The 15,479-nt window shown below is 37.0% G+C and overlaps 1 protein-coding gene across 3 annotated transcripts in view; it reads right to left on the bottom strand.

Annotated features, from left to right (window-relative positions):
• FBXL20 (F-box and leucine-rich repeat protein 20) overlaps positions 1-15,479 on the bottom strand; it is a 106,056-nt gene that overhangs the window by 26,428 nt on the left and 64,149 nt on the right. For all 3 annotated transcript variants that reach the window (XM_010842672.1, XM_010842673.1, XM_010842674.1), the window contains exons 3-6: positions 6,951-7,005; positions 3,958-4,032; positions 2,698-2,792; positions 2,153-2,221 (exon numbers count right to left, since the gene is read on the bottom strand). In XM_010842672.1, coding sequence (XP_010840974.1) covers positions 2,153-2,221; positions 2,698-2,792; positions 3,958-4,032; positions 6,951-7,005 — 294 coding nt within the window. The remainder of the gene's footprint in view (positions 1-2,152; positions 2,222-2,697; positions 2,793-3,957; positions 4,033-6,950; positions 7,006-15,479) is intronic.

Raw genomic sequence — 15,479 nt, 5'->3', positions numbered from 1 at the left:
TCTCAGCTCCCTGACCAGGGATGCAATCAGCAACCCCTGCATTGAAAGCATGGAGTCTTAGTCACTGGACCACCAAGGAAGTCCCAGTAAAATTATTGATATGGTTGCATTTTTTCTCCCATTCTTTTTCTGTTTGTTTCATGCTTTCCTTAAGTTTGTTTTTCTATCTCTCCTTTACTGTTTTCTTGTATCAGGTGTACTGTTTCAATTCCTGTTGATTTTTTTACCTTTTCCCTGAGTTATTTTCTTATAGTTTGCTCATAGAATACAATATGTATCTTAATTTACCACAATCTATTTCAGAACAGTAACTTAATTCTCACAAAAACATTAGCATTTTACTCCAATATGTAATGGTTCTGTTCTCTCTCCTTTGTGCTATTATTTTCGCATGTTCTAACATATTTTATATATTACTCCTATAAATATCATAGACCTATCAATACTGTTGCTGTTCAGTTGCTCAGTCATGTCCGACTCTTTGTGACCCCATGAACTGCAGCATGTCAGGCTTCCCTGTCATTCAACGTCTCCCAGAGCTTGCTCAAACTCATGTCCATTGAGTTGGTGATACCATCCAACCATCTCATCCTCTGTCGTCCCCTTCTCCTCCTGCCTTCAATCTTTCCCAGCATCAGGGTCTTTTCTAATGAGTCAGCTCTTCACATCAGGTGGCCAAAGTACTGGAGCTTCAACTTCAGCATCAGTCCTTCCAATGAATATTCAGGACTGATTTTCTTTAGGATTGACAGGTTTGATCTCCTTGCAGTCCAAGGGACTCTCAAGAGTCTTCTCCAACACCACAGTTCAAAAGCATCAATTATTCGGTGCTCAGCCTTCTTTATGGCTGCCTTATTTAAGTTCTGGCAATTCTTCTTCAGTTCAGTTTCCCAGCAATTGTTCTTTCCATTTTAGTTATTCTTTGCCCAGCTTTGTGGGGTCTCAATATGTGCATATATAGTTTACTCTTCAGCCAAATTTATGAAGATTTCTGTAGTCTTTTTTTGAGTCAGCTTCCCTCTTTCCAGACACCTATTTGGTCATCCTGGTCTCCCAGAACTTTGATCTTTCTCTTCAAATCAGACAGAACTTTGTGCCCTGCTTGCATTCCTTCTCCTGTACCATTATCTCAAAAATGCCACCAAGCAGAAAGCCACGACAATCATAAGGCTCACCTCATTTGTTTCTCAGTTCTGCTCTGCATGTTGTCCAACATTTCAGACTGCTTGCTTTCTATGTTTTATACAGTTTTAGAGCTGTTTATAGCAGGAGGGCAGTGACTGTTGTTATCAGAAACAGAGGTCTCCACTCTTGATTTTTGAAGTCTGTATCTTTTTTCTTTTAAACTATATTTAATATACTGCTAAAGTCACTAGAACATGCAAAATTCTGAACATTAACCTGTGGTTATTTGATGATTTTAAGATATTTAGATTTATGAATTTAATGTGCTTATGTTAAAAGCTTTTGTTTTTCAGAAATGCTTATTGTAGTAATGCATGTTGGGACTTCCCTGGTGGAGCAGTAGATAAGAATCCTCCTGCCAATGCGGGGGACACGAGTTCCATCCCTGGCCTGAGAAGATTCCACATGTTGCAGAGCTACTAAACTCGTGTGCCACAACTAGTGAGCCTTGACTCCAGAGCCCTCAAGCCTGCATGCTGCAACTACTGAAGCCCGTGCCCAGAGCCTGTGCTCTGCAACGAGAGGCCACCACAATGAGAAATCCCCACACCATAACAAAGAGTATCCCCCACTTGCCACAACTAGAGAAAGGTTGCTCAAAAGCGACGAAGACTCAGTGCAAAAAAAGAAATGCATATTTACACTGTTTAGGAATTTTTCACAAAAAGATAAAATGAATAAGATAAAAGAGTGGGGGTATAGAGAAAACAAAACTTGCAATATTACTAAATAATATCAAGTAACTTAAGTTTCATTTTAAATTTTGAGGCAGAATTTGAGCCAAATTCCAAAATAAGCTTCTTGTTCCATTTCTAACTTCTAAAGTTGCTTTCTCTTTCTTGAAACATAATTTCTCTATGAAACCAAAATGAAATTTACTAAATATATTTAGCAGCCTGCATTAAAAGCTAGTACAGGCAGGACATAATGGGCTATGACTTACCCTTCTAAAATATAAAATACTTACGCATCTGTAGTCTTTGTACACCCATTGAGATTCAGCACTTCAATGTTCCTACAGTTTTGTGCAAAGGTTCTTTATAGGAAAGAAACAAAGTAAAGGGTCTGAGGCAAAATGTGCACAATTCTCAGCATTAAAAAAATAATAGAAGATACAAAACGGCAAACCTGGATATTAGTACAAAAAGTCATTAAGTTACGAATAAATTAATTTTCAACCATAAACTTTTAAACATCAATCTTTTTGTCAACCAAAGTTAAAATTATCCGAGCTTGAATTAAACAGACAAACTTTACTCAAGGCTCCAAATGAACCATTTATAATATGGGGAAGCTGGTTTTTGTGGGGGAGCACATGTTCTTGTTTTATTCCCAAAACCACACATCCCACTACTGGATACTGGTATGATAAGCAATGAATGTGTATCTGGGTTCAGAACAGCTTAAGAATATGAAAACTATCCCAGCCTTTTCTGGGTGAGATGCTGCTGTGTCTCATGTTGTTCTTTACTTCAGTCAGTAAGATCAGTTAATGGGTAGTTATGTTTTTACCTTAAAGCATTGTCTCCTACTCCAAGACACCCACGAAGACTTAACTTTCGTAAAAAGCCCCCACACCTTTTTGAAATATTCTCCACTACCCGGCCCTGTAAAAAAGAGAAGATAGGTATACAAAAAGATAAGCCACCAAATCTTGAAAAGAACATATTCTCATTATTAAAATGCTTCTAACTCGTTTAAACAACCTAATTAAATCAAAGCAGCTTTCTTGGTCTATTTAAAATATGCCTAAACTCTACATTGTTATTTATTTTGTTCATCTTTAAGATACTTTGTATTTGAGGAAATGGTGCTCTGTAGTTCTTTTATGTCACTGTATTATTGTTTCGGTACATTTACTATAGCACTCTAAATACAGCAGAGACTCAATGAACACTTAACAAAAGCTTGCTGAATGATTTTGTGGGTTATGTTGCTTTACACATTTACATCCATGAAGATAAAAAGAATTGGGAAAAACAAAAACCCACCATGTTGATGATACTTTCTGAAGATAATGGAAAGTTCATGTAAAGTTTCTTAAACTTCTTACATGAATCCTCAAGACAACTAAGCTCCATTAATATGTTAAAAACAAAAACAAAAACCCAACCCAGTTGAAAAAAATCTAAACCTAAATCTTACTTAATCCTTGTAACACAGTGAGGAAGCTATGATTTGCACTCTCCAGATGAGAGAACCAAGGACCACAGAGTTAAAATTCAGGTTAAAATAACATAAGCTTAAGCCATTCTCCATTTGAGAAAACAGGCAATACTAAGGCTGAAATATGAGAGAGAAATGAGAAGGGAAAAAAAAAACCTTTCCACAGCAAAAGTAATCCAATACATTTTTCTGGAGAATGAAAGAAAAACTTATCTGTAGGCTCTCCTAGAACCCAAAATGCTCATCAAGAAGAATTTATGCAAATATTATGCCTCAGTAAGTTCTTAACTCCACTTATTTTTCCATAAACAGATATAAAAAGACTTCCTAAAAAGAGCAAACACAGGTCCATATTTCTACAACAAAAATAAAAACAAAAACTTAGTAATAAATAATTTACTATTATTTCAGTAAAATAATTTTGCTTATTCTCAAAAGCTGATCAAGTTCTTGGGGAACACTGCAGGCTCTCATGAAATTCGGATGCACTGAAATTAATGGTTTCTCTCTCCAGGGAAAGGAGATTTATATAGCTGAGGCTAATTTGTTCCATGCTGTAATTACATTCTAACAAGAGAAATGGGGCCACACACCACATAATTATACCTCAATATCCCTCTGGAAATCAAACAGGTCAATTCGCTGCCAGTTACTGCCATCCAAAGCTAGAACATTCCAGGCCTATTTTGAAGAAAAAGACACAAAATGAGAAGCTGAAATGAAGGGAAAAAGCCAGTGAAGTCCAAGTTCAAAAATCAACCTAATAATGATTGAAATTGTCCAAAAAAATGTCTCAGCACACCCATCATTAACTCCCAAAAGGTGAGTCTCATTTCTGATTCATGTTTTATTCTCTAAGTAGATTATCTCATAAATGAGTGGGTACAGAAATTAGCAGCTGTGAAAGATCTTACATTAGGGGGCTGGGGAAAGGACAGGTTGTAATAAGTATCACAGTCATAGACTGTTTTCTAACTGGAATTTCTAATTTCAAAATGAGACGATCCAATTGGTGAAAAGCGAGTCTGTTACTCCAGGAACAAGGTGAGGAAGAAACCAAAAAAAGAAGATGGACTCTGAATGTACTGTGTTCAATACATATATCATGTTTGATAAAAATATGCTAATCCATAGCATCGCTTGTTTGGATCTGAAACTGTGACCTGGGATTTACAAAAGACACTATCATTTCTCTATATACGTGACAGAGACTTTAATGCTTTCCTCATTACCAACGAGCTCACTCAGGCATGTTTTCCAATTGGTTATTTTTCCTTTCAACTCAGTTCAATGGTAATACATTTCTTTCTTTTTTTTTTTTTTAATACATTTCTTTAATTAGCTAAAGAGAGGCAAGAAGGCTTTTCAACTTTTCAGGATAAGGTGAAAAATGACTCTACAGTGTTAACTTGCTATGGATCATTCTGCATTGTATTTTAATCAGAAAGCCTTTAAAAGTTTTCCTTATTAAATTTAAAGTGTATGCAAAGTCTTAATCCTGTTAATTCATAAACTGAGAATATCATCTCCTTTTACAACAATTCAAAACACAGATTCGAAACACTGAAATTGTAAAAAGGAAACTGCAGGCACACTTTTAAGTCCCAGGTAACTGTCATACAACCAGCAAGACATATGCCAGGGGTATAGGAGAAAACAAAGTTATTATTCTAGAAATCTTTAAGGTTCTCTTAGGATTTCAATGTTACGTTTCATTTTGTGGCTTCATATTTTTCTAATTTTTTTTCCTCCTTTCTTCTTTTAAAACATTTTATCTATCTTTCATTAGCTGTGCTGGGTGTTCGTTGCTGTGTGGGCTTTTCCCTAGTTGCTGCAAGCAGGGGCTACTTTTAAGTTGCAGTGTGCGGGCTTCTCATTGTGGTGGCTTCTCCTGTTGCAGAGTACAGTCTCTAGGGCATACAGGATTCAATAGTTGTGCTTCCCGGGCTCTAGAGCACAAGCTCAGCAGTTGCGGTGCACAGGCATGTGGGCTGTGGCATGTGGGCTCTTCCTGGATCAGGGATCAAACCCATGTCTCCTGCACTGGCAGGCGGATTCTTTATCACTGATCCACGAGGGACGCCCCCAATGGGTTCTTAAATGGCTCCATGGAAGACAAGAACTTGTAAAGATCATGTGTTCACTAGATTCATAGGCTAAATATACCTCTGGTTCGGCTTGATATTTCTCATTTCCTCACACTACTTTTTCCAGCAAGCAGGAAACATGCTAAACTGAGACTAAAATTAGGAATGACAGGTTTCTCTCCAGAGTTTTTTTTTAAAAGCACATTAACAAAATACTTCAAGTGCAGAGAGTAACAGGCTAACTACTGATGAACCAACTGTACAGATTTAACAAAGACTGGCATTGTGCTTCCTTTTAAGTTAAAACACATTAAGAAGGAAGAAGAACCTGAACATGAAAACAACAACTAAAACTCACTCAAATCAACACTCTTGAGATGAGACTCTGCTACTGAACAGGTTTAGACACCAGTCTGGGCATTTTGTTTCTCAGTGATGACCTCAGCTTCAAATGTAGACAGAAAAGAAACCCCAACTCATTTGTACCAGCTATGACTAGAGCAACGACTCAGGCACCAGGAACAGAAATGTCATGAATAGAAATCATCAAAATATGACTGCCTGTTTCCTAAATAGCTGATACAGTTTCAGTATGGCTTTTAGGATGTAGAAATTATATTAACGTTAGCAAGATAACGTGAATTTTCTATGCTAAGTTTTGTGCTTTTTTTTTTTCCTGAGGAAATCAGTGTTGGAAACTTTAAGGAAAACCTGTCTTTACAAAGATAAATACTCTGATATAACCAACCATATTACATATTCAGCACCTACAACTATACCTGGCACATAGTAAGGTTCTCAACAAATATTTGTTGAACAATCAAAAAGCCATTGTCTATTTTATAAAAAGGTGGTAAATATATGTATTCACTCATGTTATTAAATATTATATATCTATATTACAAAAGAGACTAGGAATGGTTCATAATATAATTTTCCCACAACAGAGACTCTATTCTTAGTATTACTGGCAACAATAGGATTATGATATTTCACTGTTTTGTCACAGTAATGTCAGTTGTCAAAAGTTTGTAAGTAAGAGTAATGCAAAAACTGACTTTGAGAAAGGAATTTGGTTTGTGCTGTAATTTCTTAAAAATTAAATTCTAGTTATAACCTTTTGAGAAAAAAATACCAGAAGATATCAAAAGCTTTCCATGTATATACATAAAATGAAGTAGGAAAACATAATGAAACACTGTATTATTACAGTTCCAAGTAAAGTCTAATCTTTTTACTTTGCACGTTTAATATGCTTTTTCCTTGAAGATGCTTCCTCTGCATGTATTATAGAAATAGTCAAGAGTTTCAAAAAACTAAAGTTAGCAACAATATATATAGTAGAATTCCACTGCAGAATTAACATGGGTTTAGGTATGCCACGGGTGCAACAACATCCTTGGAAACATAACACACAACTACCATCTGAAGGAAATGGTTCGTCTGCTACAGAAGCTGATTATCATTAATGTCAGCAAGGAATCCTCTTCTAATCATGTCAGCCACTCTTACCCTGGAGACCTGAGCACAGCGACACAAGGTAACAACATCCAGAAAAGAAAATATCCTAAAAAGAGATGGAGAAAAACTTTACTATACATTATATGACAAAGGAGTTTCTCTTGATTTTTGCCTATAAATAATTGGCTATGTTAACACATGCAGGAAAAGACAGAAGTCCTTTAAATAATCACACAAAAAGCTGAAGCAATTTATACAACCCATATAAAACATACGGGAAAAAGTCATCTTTTACCTGATAATGTTATGTGTAAGTACAAGTTCAATCATTCACATTAAGGCATGATAAAATATTTCCAACACATTTTTTCTTTAAAGTAAAAAAACAATTTCCACACCATGATTATCAAAAGAAAGAGGCTAGGGGAGAGTTATCTTTATAAAGAATTTTACAGTTGAAGGGAAAAAAATAAAGTATTGGCAACACCTAAAAATTAGCAAATATAAAATGTTAAATCTCTATGTATTTAATTCCAATTTGGGAAATTGTAAAACTCATTTAACACATCGATGTCAGGAAACACCACCTAAATTTTTTCTTAGACAGTTTAGTAGTATTGTAGAGACTCTCTTAGAGAGTTTAATATTATTGAAGCATTATTACTTGAAATAATTAACTTGCCTAAAGAACGATAACTCTCTATACCATAAGCCACCCATAAAAACAGGTCAGAGCATTCTGGCAATAAAGTGAATGGGTCACTTGAGCTTCAAGGTCTCCTTACTCATGAATACCTTTAAAGGGCATTTTGATCTCAATAACAAGTGAAGCTCTTCTACACGTGGCAAAAGGTACAGTATAGCATGTACTTTATACCTGTGGCGGATTCATTTTGATATATGGCAAAACTAATACAATATTGTAAAGTTAAAAAATAAAATAAAATAAAAATAAATAAAGATGATATTCCTTGAAATAGCTGGAGATACTGGAGTGTTACGAAATGGAGGTCAAGAAGCATCAATCTGGAGATGAAGGCTACACTTTCTGTTCCAAGTTACTGTAACAGAACAAACTATTTGGTGATTAGAGGCTGTCAATCACATTTTAGAACTTGGAATAAACTGAGTTAATAATTACATCAGACAGAAAAGTTATGTATATTTTGTAAATAAAGTTTTTTAAAACTATTTTTAAGTTTAGGTAATATACATAACATGAAACTTACCAGCTAACCACTTTTAAATGTACAGTTCAATAGTATGAAGTACATTCACATTGCTGCACAAGCACCACCACCACTAGCCATCTCAAGAACTTTCTCATTTTCCCAAACTGAAACTCTATACACAGTGAACAGTGACTCCTCACTTCCCTTTCCCCAGCTCCTGGCAACCACCACTCTGCTTTGTTTCTCTATGAATTTAACTACTCCACATACTTCATATGAGTGGAATCATATAGTATCTGCCTTTTTGTTATAGGCTTCTTATTTCATGTCTTCAAGGTTCATCCATGCTGTTGAATGTATCTGAACTACCTTTTTAAAAGCTGAATAATATTCCAATGTATACATATACCATATTTTCTACATCTGTCCATAGATGGAAAGTGTGAACACCTTTCTTGATCCCTTGAGGTGACCCTGCTACAACCCTGATGGCTCTCTTTAATAAAATAAAATTTCCATCTTTCTAAATACTGATTACAAACACCATTCCCAAATAAATACATACACTATGAATCTAGGTACCTCAATTCCTAAAACAGTAAGTTTACCTAATGCAACAAACCTTCCTACACTGCTTAATGCTGCTGCTTTTCCCTGTCATCCACTATATACTATCGTTTTTGTGGAGCTTCCTCAAGATCCCATTTCTGCCAAATCACCAGTAATCCCTAAGTAATTTGCATAAATATAATGTTATACATGGCAGGGACACAGGAGAGAAATTTTAGATAATGGATCCTCGTTAGACTAGGTTTAGTAACCTTTCAACAGAAAGGTTCTCCACAAAATAAAGCATAATAGACAGACATGAAACCTCAGGTTAGAGGTCAAATGTAGACCTAGGAGGCTCTCTGAAGCACATATCCCAACAATCATAATTTCATTCTTAGAATGTACTATCTGGGGTTCTAATGTCAAAATTCCCTTGAGTTGGCTTTTCACCTGGGTTTGACATTATGCTACATTAGAGAGAAAGAAGACAAATACAGTCTCTGTGCCCCTCTGTGGCAATACTAGTTTGGGCTTTCCAGTCCTGATTTGGACTCCTAGTAAGATAGATGTGATAAGCTTCTGTGCTTGAAAGTAAAGTCGCTCAGTCATCTCCGACTCTTTGTGACCCCATGGAATTCTCAGGCCAGAATACTGGAGTGGGTAGCCTTTCCCTTCTCTAGGGGATCTTCCCAACCCAGGGATAGAACCCAGGTCTCCTGCATTGCAGGCACATCCTTTAACCAACTGAGCTATCAGGGAAGCCTAAGATGGATGTGATAAGCCTCTGTGCTTAAATTTCAACCACCCCACAGTCTGTCTAAATGTCTGCTATTATTTAGTAACTTCTGACTTCTACTTATCCTAGGAGATAAGGAGAGACAATTACCTTTAGAAACCCAAATATATGGACTGATGGGATAAGCTGCTAGAGTTTCAGTTACAGTGACTGGGTGCTGGAGGAGGGGAGAGGCCAGCTGGTGAGGATGGTGAAGAGGAGGCTCACAGAGAGCATTTATCCTTCTAAATATGGTTAACATTAATTTAAACTAAAAAAAAAATCAATATAATTTTAAGTGTGCATTTGTAGGATAAGTCAAGGTGAAACAATACTACTATTTTCATATGACAGGCAAGAACAGTAAAACTACATTATACTGCTTTTCATCATCTTCAGGCTTGGTACTTTACACTGCAACCCTTTACACAACTCCTTCTTGAGGATACCTATTATCTGTAACCAGAATGGTTACGATCAAAGAGATAAGAAAACTGAGGGCGAATGAAAGGTCTGTTACTATTGAAGCATCCTGCTTGACTGGTTCAATAAAAGTCTTTCCCCATCTTTTATCAAGAGATTGTTGAAAAACTGGCCTACCTTTAGGCCACCCAAGTTTAGGTAAAGTAGGCCTCAACTTCCCCATTCAAGCAAAAAGACTTTGGCTAGGTTTCTGAAATATAATGCGGAAGAAGTTAGGGTCTAATTATAAGTAGATGTTATTGCCATATGAAAAAAAAAGATGTGCATGGTCCTAGAGAAGGTAGAATTTCTAAGTGTGGAGCCCAGATATCTGCAGAAAAAAAAACAATTTCTCCAGGTGATTCTTATGAATATTATATAAAGGTGATAATTTATGATTTTCAAAAACATTTATAAAAGATGTGCAATTCAGATATTTTTAAACCAAACTGCAGACAACTACACCTTCATGTTTTTAACCCGTTGATCATGGACTGAAATACACCAGGGTAGAGAGATGACAACAGTGAAAAACAGCAAAGCCTTTTCATTAATTTACAAATTCAAATCTCTAGATGAAGAGGAATTTTTTTGGTTAATCCATACCCACTAACAAAAAATGAACGTCAAAGATGGCATCTGCCTGAGTTTGAGATCTAATACTCAAAAGAAGTCAAAGTCAAGAATCATTCTTCAGTCAGAACTCATTTTTAAGATTCAAAAAGAAGGATGTGGATGGGGCAGAAAGGAGGGACAGATCTCCTGTTGGACAGATCTATCTGGTCTCTGATCATGTTTGTTTTATAAACTCAGAAATAAAATTCGGTTCTACTTCTGGTCATGGCTGAGTAAGTTTCCACTGGACTAACTTTCTAGATACAACATCAAATTGTGAACATAAAAACAACCATCTGAAGGCAACAGAGATGAACAAATGCAGGCAGTTATTAAAGGGGAAAAGGGAACAACAAGTGACTCTGCAGGTGTTTTGTTTTTTTTTTCATGGGTTTTATTCTGAGGACAGGTTGTACTTGGGGCTCTTAGAACTTGAATAGAAACCTGTGAAGGGGAATCAAGAGCAGAGTCTGGAGCAACCATAGGCAACAGGAAGTGAGCAGAGAAAGAAAGTTAGAATGATGTGAGGGAGCACAAATTCCGTCCAAACCCCCAAGAGACCTCTGACTACTGCGAGTGGTGGAAACACTCCAAGCTGCTAAATTTAGAAGAACTGAACTTGCATTTCAGGGGCCACCCACAACATGGGACACAAAGTTTGTAGGCTGGGGACAGCCAAGTTACCTATCTGCTAAAAATAAACAAATGAATACATTCAGTAAAACTCCAAACTGAATACACAGAGATGAATAAAATGAACTAAAACATTTTAAACGAATAATGTAAAAAAAGAAAACCAATGTAACTTTTGAACTCTGTATTTTCTGTATATCACCAGGAAAAAGACCAAAAACAAATGAACTCATAACAAAAAACTATAAATAATGAACTCTAATTAGATTCCTCAGAGTGTAATGGGTTATTTCATGTGCAATCTAAGACTGAGTAAATAAGTAATTATATTGTAGACAGAGTCATATTTCTCCCTTAGAGAAGAAGAGTCGTATTACACCCATAAATATGGAAAGGAGAGCTAAAATGAGCCTTAAGGTATTAGACTAGGATTGGAGCTGTTAGTATAAACTGGTTATATAAGAGAATTGTCATGTTTAATTTATCTATTCATCTATATATAGATACAGATATAAAATTGCATAAAGATGTGTTCATGCACTACCCACCTCCAAACATGTATTTCTTAGCTCCATCTAATGAGAAGATCTACAAGCAATGATGTCCAGTAGCAATAAACATAGGTAGGGTAGAGATCTTAGTTTCTAAATACCATTCTCCACTCAAAATCATCCCTGCGCTCCTTGCAAAAATGTCTGATTCCAGGACTGGGTCAGGAAAAGTACAAGAAGATCCTAGAGTATCTTGTGCCAAAAAACAAGGATATATTCAAAGAATGATGGGACATATTCAAAGAACATAGAATATAACCCTAAGGGACTCCCACTGGCTAAATTTGCAACATTTTGAGCAGAAAACAAATGCGATTACCACACACTGAATAAAATAGGAATTCATGAGTATATATTGATGTTACTAAAGAAAGGAAAAAACGCGATAGAAGGGAAAACTCTTCTTCAGAGAATTCCAACTAGTAAAATGTAGAAGTAAAGATGGAATTAGAGAATCACCATTTGGTAACCACAACAGTAATAACTGTTTCAAGGAAGAAACAAAAACTTTAACTGACTGAGTTAATGTTTGATGAGAAACAAGATATTCACATAGTCTCAAAGTATTTCACCACAGGACACTTACTAATGATAAGGGGGAAAATGGTAACATTACAGTGGAGAAATCTGGCAGATACCACCTTAACCTGATGATCTAAGTTAACATCAACAGTAATGGGACAAACAGACATCTTATGCTTATGATACCAACAATGAGGGAGCCTCCCAGATGGTGCTAGTGGTAAAGAACCCACCTGCCAATGCAGGAGACATAAGAGATGTGGGCTCGATCCCTGGGCCAGGAAGATCCCCTGGAGGAGGGCAGGGCAATGCACTTCAGCATTCTTGCCTGGAGAATCCCATGGACAGAGGAGCCTGGCGGGCTGCATTCCATAGGGTCACAAAGAGTAGGCCATGACTGCAGTGATTAGCACGGCACAGCACATGAACAATAAGAATACTACCTAGCTTCTGTGGTATTCCTGCAAAACTGTGACAACTGAATTTACTCATGAAGGACATTCTGTAAAGAATCTTCAAAACTGCCAATGGCTACAAAAGACAAAGAAAGACTGAAGGCCTCTTCAAAATTGAAACCAGATGAAGAGAAGTGAGAAGTAAATGCAACCTGTGATCTTGGACTGCAACTTGAATCAGAAAGATTTCTTGCCTTGTACTACAAAGAACACAAAGAACAGGATCATGCATAGGATAACTAGTAAAATAGGGATAAGGTCTATAGACTACATAATAGTATCACATCAACGTGTATTTAGAAATTACAGTAATTTCAATTACTGTACTGTGTTTATAAATGAGAAAGTCTTTGATTTTAGAAAATTCACACTGAAGTCTTGGGTAAAAAGTATGGTTTGCAACTTAACCCAAATAGTTAAGAAAAAATAATGTAAGTACAGTCAAAGGTTAACATTTAAGGAATCCAAGTAAAAGTTTTATGGAATTTCTTTGAACTACTTCTGAATCTTTTCAGTAAATTTAAAATAATCTAAAAACACAAAGAGGAAAAAAAGAAGTAAAAAATATGTTAAAACTCAAAGGACTGGCAAGAAATAAAAATACAAACAATAACCACTGGCTTAGTATCAGCTATATATATCTAATTGGGTCATCCTGTATTCTGCAAGCTAACTCCCGCACCCAAGCCTTGAACAATAACACAATTAACACACAGAAAACACAAACTTCAGGAAACAAAGAGATAAAGATTATTTTCCAAATAATGTTTTCTTCTAGGGTTATATTCCTAGGATACTCATGCTCCTTTGTCCTCAAGATGGCCCCAATCTTGACAGAGTCATGATTTTAGGGCTATTAAAAACTGGCCGCACAATATCAAGCTGAGCCTGCTGGGAGTTCATGTACTAGGATGTGTAATGATAGGAAGACAAAAAAGACTTGAAAAAAAACAGTATGTTCACATAGTCAAGTGGCTCTCAGTCTCAAAAGACAAACAGCTTTGTGTCCACATACATAAATAACCTACACAAAGGCAATGTGCCTAATACGTATCTTATTAATAGTCCATCACTACCAAGACATCAGGGCTTCCTCCTGGCTCAGCTGCTAAAGAATGTGCCTGCAATGTGAGAGACCTGCGTTCAATCCCTGGGTTGGGAAGATCCCCTGGAGAACGGAACGGCTCCCCACTCCAGTATTTTAGCCTGGAGAATTCCATGGACTGTGTAGTCCATGGGGTCACAAAGAGTCGGACACGACTGAGCAACTCTCACCAAGACAACAAGGCAAGAGTGGAGAATTGTTACTGGCTAAGAAAATGTGGAGCCAAGCAAGAGCTGAAGTCTCTAAGAGAACTAAAATAAAACAGGCAATTCACTCCCCAAGACTATTTTGTTACTGCTGTTGTAGTTCCTCCAGGCAACGGAGTGTTAGGCTTGGAAATATTAAAACAGCAAATGGCAGGACCTCCCTGGTGGTCCAGTGGTTAGGACTTGCTTCCACTGCAGGGGGCAAAGGTTCCATCCCTGGTTGGAGAACTAAGATCCCGCATGCCACATGGCACAGCCAAAAAAAAAGGGCAATTATGAAGAAACATGCAAACCAGGCAAGAGATTAAGTTTGAGACAGGCAGCATCCAATTTATTAACGGACTGTATATGCAAAGTTCGTGAATTCTCCAATATAAACAATATCACAAAGAAGAGTTTGTTTGCCAGACAAGCTTTAGGGGGAAAAAGTCCTAAACTACAATACTATGTATTATGCAAAAAAGCCTGAGCTTCAAATCTTGTAGCATGCCTGAATCAAAAACCCTTTGCCTCTGTCCACAAAGAGGAAACAATAATCTCATCTGAAATGCTCTTCCTCCTTACTCTCCTGCAACATCCAGTTAATCACTACTTAACCCTTTATGACTCAGCTCAGGTCTCGTTTCCTTGGAAGCATCTTCTGAACTCTCTAGGGTTGGCTGCAATGTCCTACACGTGAGCTTTGCTCTAGGCAAACCTCCACTATACCTTTATATTGATTATTTTCCTGTCAGTCTTTTCTACTACCCACTGAGTTTCTTGAGGACAAAAAGTCCCGTTTATTTCTATATCCAACATAATGATTGGTACACTGCATGTCTCCCACTATAGTAAGGTTTAAGGAAATTCCAACTATGTAATATTCCAGAAAACGCAAAACTATGGAGATCAAAAAATAAGTGGTCGCCTGGGATAAGACCCTGGTGCTGGGAAAGACTGAAGGCAGGAGGAGAAGGGGACGAGAGAGGACGAAATGGCTGGATGGCATCACCGACTCAATGAGTTTGAGCAAGCTCCAGGTGATGGTGAAGGACAGGGAAGCCAGGCTGCAGTCCATGGAGTTGCAAAGAGTTGGACGCGACTGAGTGACTGAACAACAACAAGGGATGAAAAGTGAGAGAGATAAACAGGCAGAGCAGAAAGGATTTTTACAGCAGTAAAAACACTATGTATGATACTGTAATGATGGATATGTTATTACACATTTGTACAAACCCATAAAATCTATGGAGAAGGAAATGGCAACCCACTCCAGTACTCCTGCCTGGAAAATCCCAAGGACGGAGGAGCCTGGTAGGCTACAGTCCATGGGGTCACAAAGAGTCAGACACGACTGAACGACTTCACTTCACCTCATAAAATCTGCAACACCAAGAGTGAACCTTAAGGTAAACTACAGACTTAAGATAATTATAAGGTGAAGAAAGTAGGGAAAACCACTAGACCATTCAGGTATGACCTAAATCAAATCCCTTATGATTATACAGTGGAAGTGAGAAATAGATTTAAGGGCCTAGATCTGATAGAGTGCC

Source organism: Bison bison, unplaced genomic scaffold (genome assembly GCF_000754665.1).
Source record: "Bison bison bison isolate TAMUID 2011002044 unplaced genomic scaffold, Bison_UMD1.0 scf7180017864180, whole genome shotgun sequence".
NCBI lineage: Eukaryota > Metazoa > Chordata > Mammalia > Artiodactyla > Bovidae > Bison > Bison bison.
Note: the sequence above shows the minus strand (reverse complement) of the source record. Positions and strands in the feature narration are given on the sequence as shown.